General features: G+C 41.0%; 1 protein-coding gene across 1 annotated transcript in view; it reads right to left on the reverse strand.

Moving 5' to 3' along the window:
• LRBA (LPS responsive beige-like anchor protein) overlaps positions 1–3,186 on the reverse strand; it is a 727,560-nt gene that overhangs the window by 555,480 nt on the left and 168,894 nt on the right. The window contains exon 30 of the mRNA XM_037740751.1: positions 381–822. Coding sequence (XP_037596679.1) covers positions 381–822 — 442 coding nt within the window. The remainder of the gene's footprint in view (positions 1–380; positions 823–3,186) is intronic.

The raw sequence follows: 3,186 nt of genomic DNA on the forward strand, positions 1-3,186 counted from the left end.
GGTTTCACTATGTTGGTCAGGCTGGTCTTGAACTCTTGACCTCAGGTGATCCACCCACCTCAGCCTCCCAAAGTGCTGGGATTACAGGCATGAGCCACCATGCCTGGCCTTCCTTATGATTTTCTTAATAACATGTTCTTTTTTCTAGCTTACTTTAAGAGTATAGTATAAAATACATATAACAATCAAAATATGTGTGAATCAACTGTTCATGTTATCAGTAAAGTTTCTGATAAACACAAGCTATTGGTAGCTAAGTTCTGGGGCAGTGAAAAGTTATATGTATATTTTTGACTACACAGGAGGTCAGCATCCCTAACCCCCATGTTATTCAAGGGTCAGATGTAGAAACATACCAAATGAAAAACTATTTTCAGTACCTGTCAAATGATCTAAACTGCACAGTTTGTTCCACAGAGAGATCACCAAGGGCTCCAAGACAGGTTGGTGGCAGAAGGGCAGGATCCACTGTGACTCCATCTGGTGGTATGTTAACCAAGCTTCGGAGAATGTCTTTCACATTGACAGTTTTTGAAACTGAAACTGATGGTGTAGCCTTAGTGTCCAACTCATTTCCTCTATCATTTTTGGTTTCTGGAGGCTTACTGACTTCTAAAGAAAGAGTAGATAGTACCTCACTGATTGCATCTGGGCCTGCACTGACACCAGGAGGTGCTGTGTGAGGAGTTACTTCCACATGGCTTCCTAAACCAGTGGCTGTTTCTTCCCCAATGCCTGAGTCCCGCCTTCGAGCAGATGATGTGCTTTCAGATTCTTCCACTGATGCCGTAGTTAAAGTGCTGAATGCTGCTGGTGCAATTTCTATATCATATCCAGAAACAGAATAAACAAAAATTTAGAAATAATTTTTAAAAGGTATATTGAATCCTAATAGCTATCTACTGTTTTGAATTATGAACTACATCATGTTCTAAAAAAGCAAAAACTCATTACATATTCTATAAAATGTACTGAGTGGATGTGCCTATTAACAAGATAGATGGTATAATAAAATAAAAAATAAAATACTTACAAAAATTATCTAAACTTATGGGTAGCAACAAAAGGTTAAAGTCATTGGCCTGTAAAAAAAAGTATACAATCTTTTTTGGGTGTGTGTGTGTGTGTGTGTGTGTGAAAGAGTGGGGGCAGAAGGGTGTCTCAGTCTGTTGCCCAGGCTGGAGTGCAGTGATATGATCTAGGCTCACTGCAGCCTTGACATCCTGGGCTCAGGCAATCCTCCCACCTAAGTTTCTCAAGTAACTTAGACTACAGGTGTGCACCACCACATCCGGCTAATTTTTCTATTTTTTTGTGGAGATGAGGTTTCACCATGTTGCCCAGGCTGGTCTCAAACTCCTAAGCTCAAGCAATCTGCCCATCTCGGCCTCCCGAAGTGCTGGGATTACAGATATATACCACCACACCCGGCCCAAGTCCACAATCTTTAAGATAAACTAAAAAGCCCTACATTAAACGTGGTTACTGCAGCTGGAAAACTTGTTACCCCTTCTACATGCATAAATAATTCAATGATCCTTAAAATCTAGTTCAAAAGGAATACCTCCTTTTCTCTCTGTTTAATTCTCACTGCCTTTAATCAGGGTTTCAACCCATTCTAGCAAAAATGCTCTTATCAAGATCACCAAAAAATGTGCATCTTGCTAAAAAATCCAATGGTCAGTTCTCAGTTCTCAGTCCTAATAGGACTTCACATAACGGCACCAGCTGATTATTCCCTCAAACTAGACAATGCTTTCTTTCCTTGGCTTGCAGGATACCATGCTCTTTTTATTTTCCTTGTACTATCTCACTGATTGTACCTTCTTAACATCCTTCACCTCTTTTTCTCCCTGATTTCTTAAGTTGAAGGGACACAGGGTTCAGTCCTTGTTCCTCTTACGTTTTGTATCTATATTTAGTCCCTTGGTGATCTCATTCATTCTCCAAGTTTTAAATACCACTATATCCCCCCAGACAAAAAGGTGAAACTATTAAATATAACTGCTACCCTACACCTTCTCTTATATATCTAAAAACATCTCAAACTCAACATATTGAAAACTAAATTTCTTCTCTATCTTTCCCTGAAAATCTTTCACCTTTAATCTATTCCACTATATCTTGTAATCATTTATGACTACCTTTTTTTGTTGACAAAATGTACACCTGATATTTTAAAATCCTGTTTTTTCTACCACTAAAACATATCCACAATCTGACTGTCTCTTATCAACTCTACAGTTACCAACGTGTTCCATCCTGTCATAAACACTTGCCTGGATTACTGATTACTGCAATATCTTCCTAACTGGTTGTGGAAGAGGGTTGTTTTAATAATACTACTAAGGGAATGTGTTCTCTTTCCAGGGTCCACAAGGAAGCATAGGTTTAAGGGCAAGAACTTCTCAGCACCATGCCCCACTCCCATCTCTCTCCATCCGGGAGATTTAATAGTATCTGTTTTAATTTTCCTGGGCGTGGGAAAGGATCAAAAGTCAATCATTCCAGTGGAAGTTTAAAGGAACTCTTTTCATTGGCCGGAGTGGGGAGGCTTGGAGAAGGAGACAATTCCTCCCAGGTTAAAAGTCCTTGTCCCCACACCAGGCCAGATTTCCCCTCTGGTGTCCCCTTCCACACTCTTCGTGGAAGTTTTCCTCTTCTCCTTTTTTTTTCTGTACCTAAATAAAATCACTTTTCACAAACTTTGTTTGGGGTCCAGTATTTTACTTTACAAGAGCACCTACTATGGTCCCCTCTCTCATTCCTGAGAGAGCAGGAGACCAAGAACTTTCGAGAAAGGTCCTCTCAAAGGAACTGAGGGCTCCCATAAACCCCTGAACCCCAACACTACCACCCCATGTCTCCTGGTATTCATCCCTTGATAAGCCCTTGTATCTGGGCTAGGCTTGACTGACAATAACCAAGAGAATATGGCAAAAACAGCAGCAGTGGGCCCATGTTTTAAGAAAAGGCCAGGCATGGTGGTTCACACCTATAACCCAGTATTTTGGGAGGCTGAGGCAGACGGATCACAAGGTCAGGAGATCAAGAGCATCCTGGCCAACATGGTTGAAATCCTGTCTCTACTAAAATGTAAAAATTAGCTGGGTGTGGGCATGTCATCCCAGCTACTTGGGAGGCTGAGGCAAAAAAATCGCTTGAACCTGGGAAGCAGAGGTTGCA

Source organism: Cebus imitator, unplaced genomic scaffold (assembly GCF_001604975.1).
Source record: "Cebus imitator isolate Cc_AM_T3 unplaced genomic scaffold, Cebus_imitator-1.0 Scaffold4, whole genome shotgun sequence".
Taxonomy (NCBI): Eukaryota; Metazoa; Chordata; class Mammalia; order Primates; family Cebidae; genus Cebus; species Cebus imitator.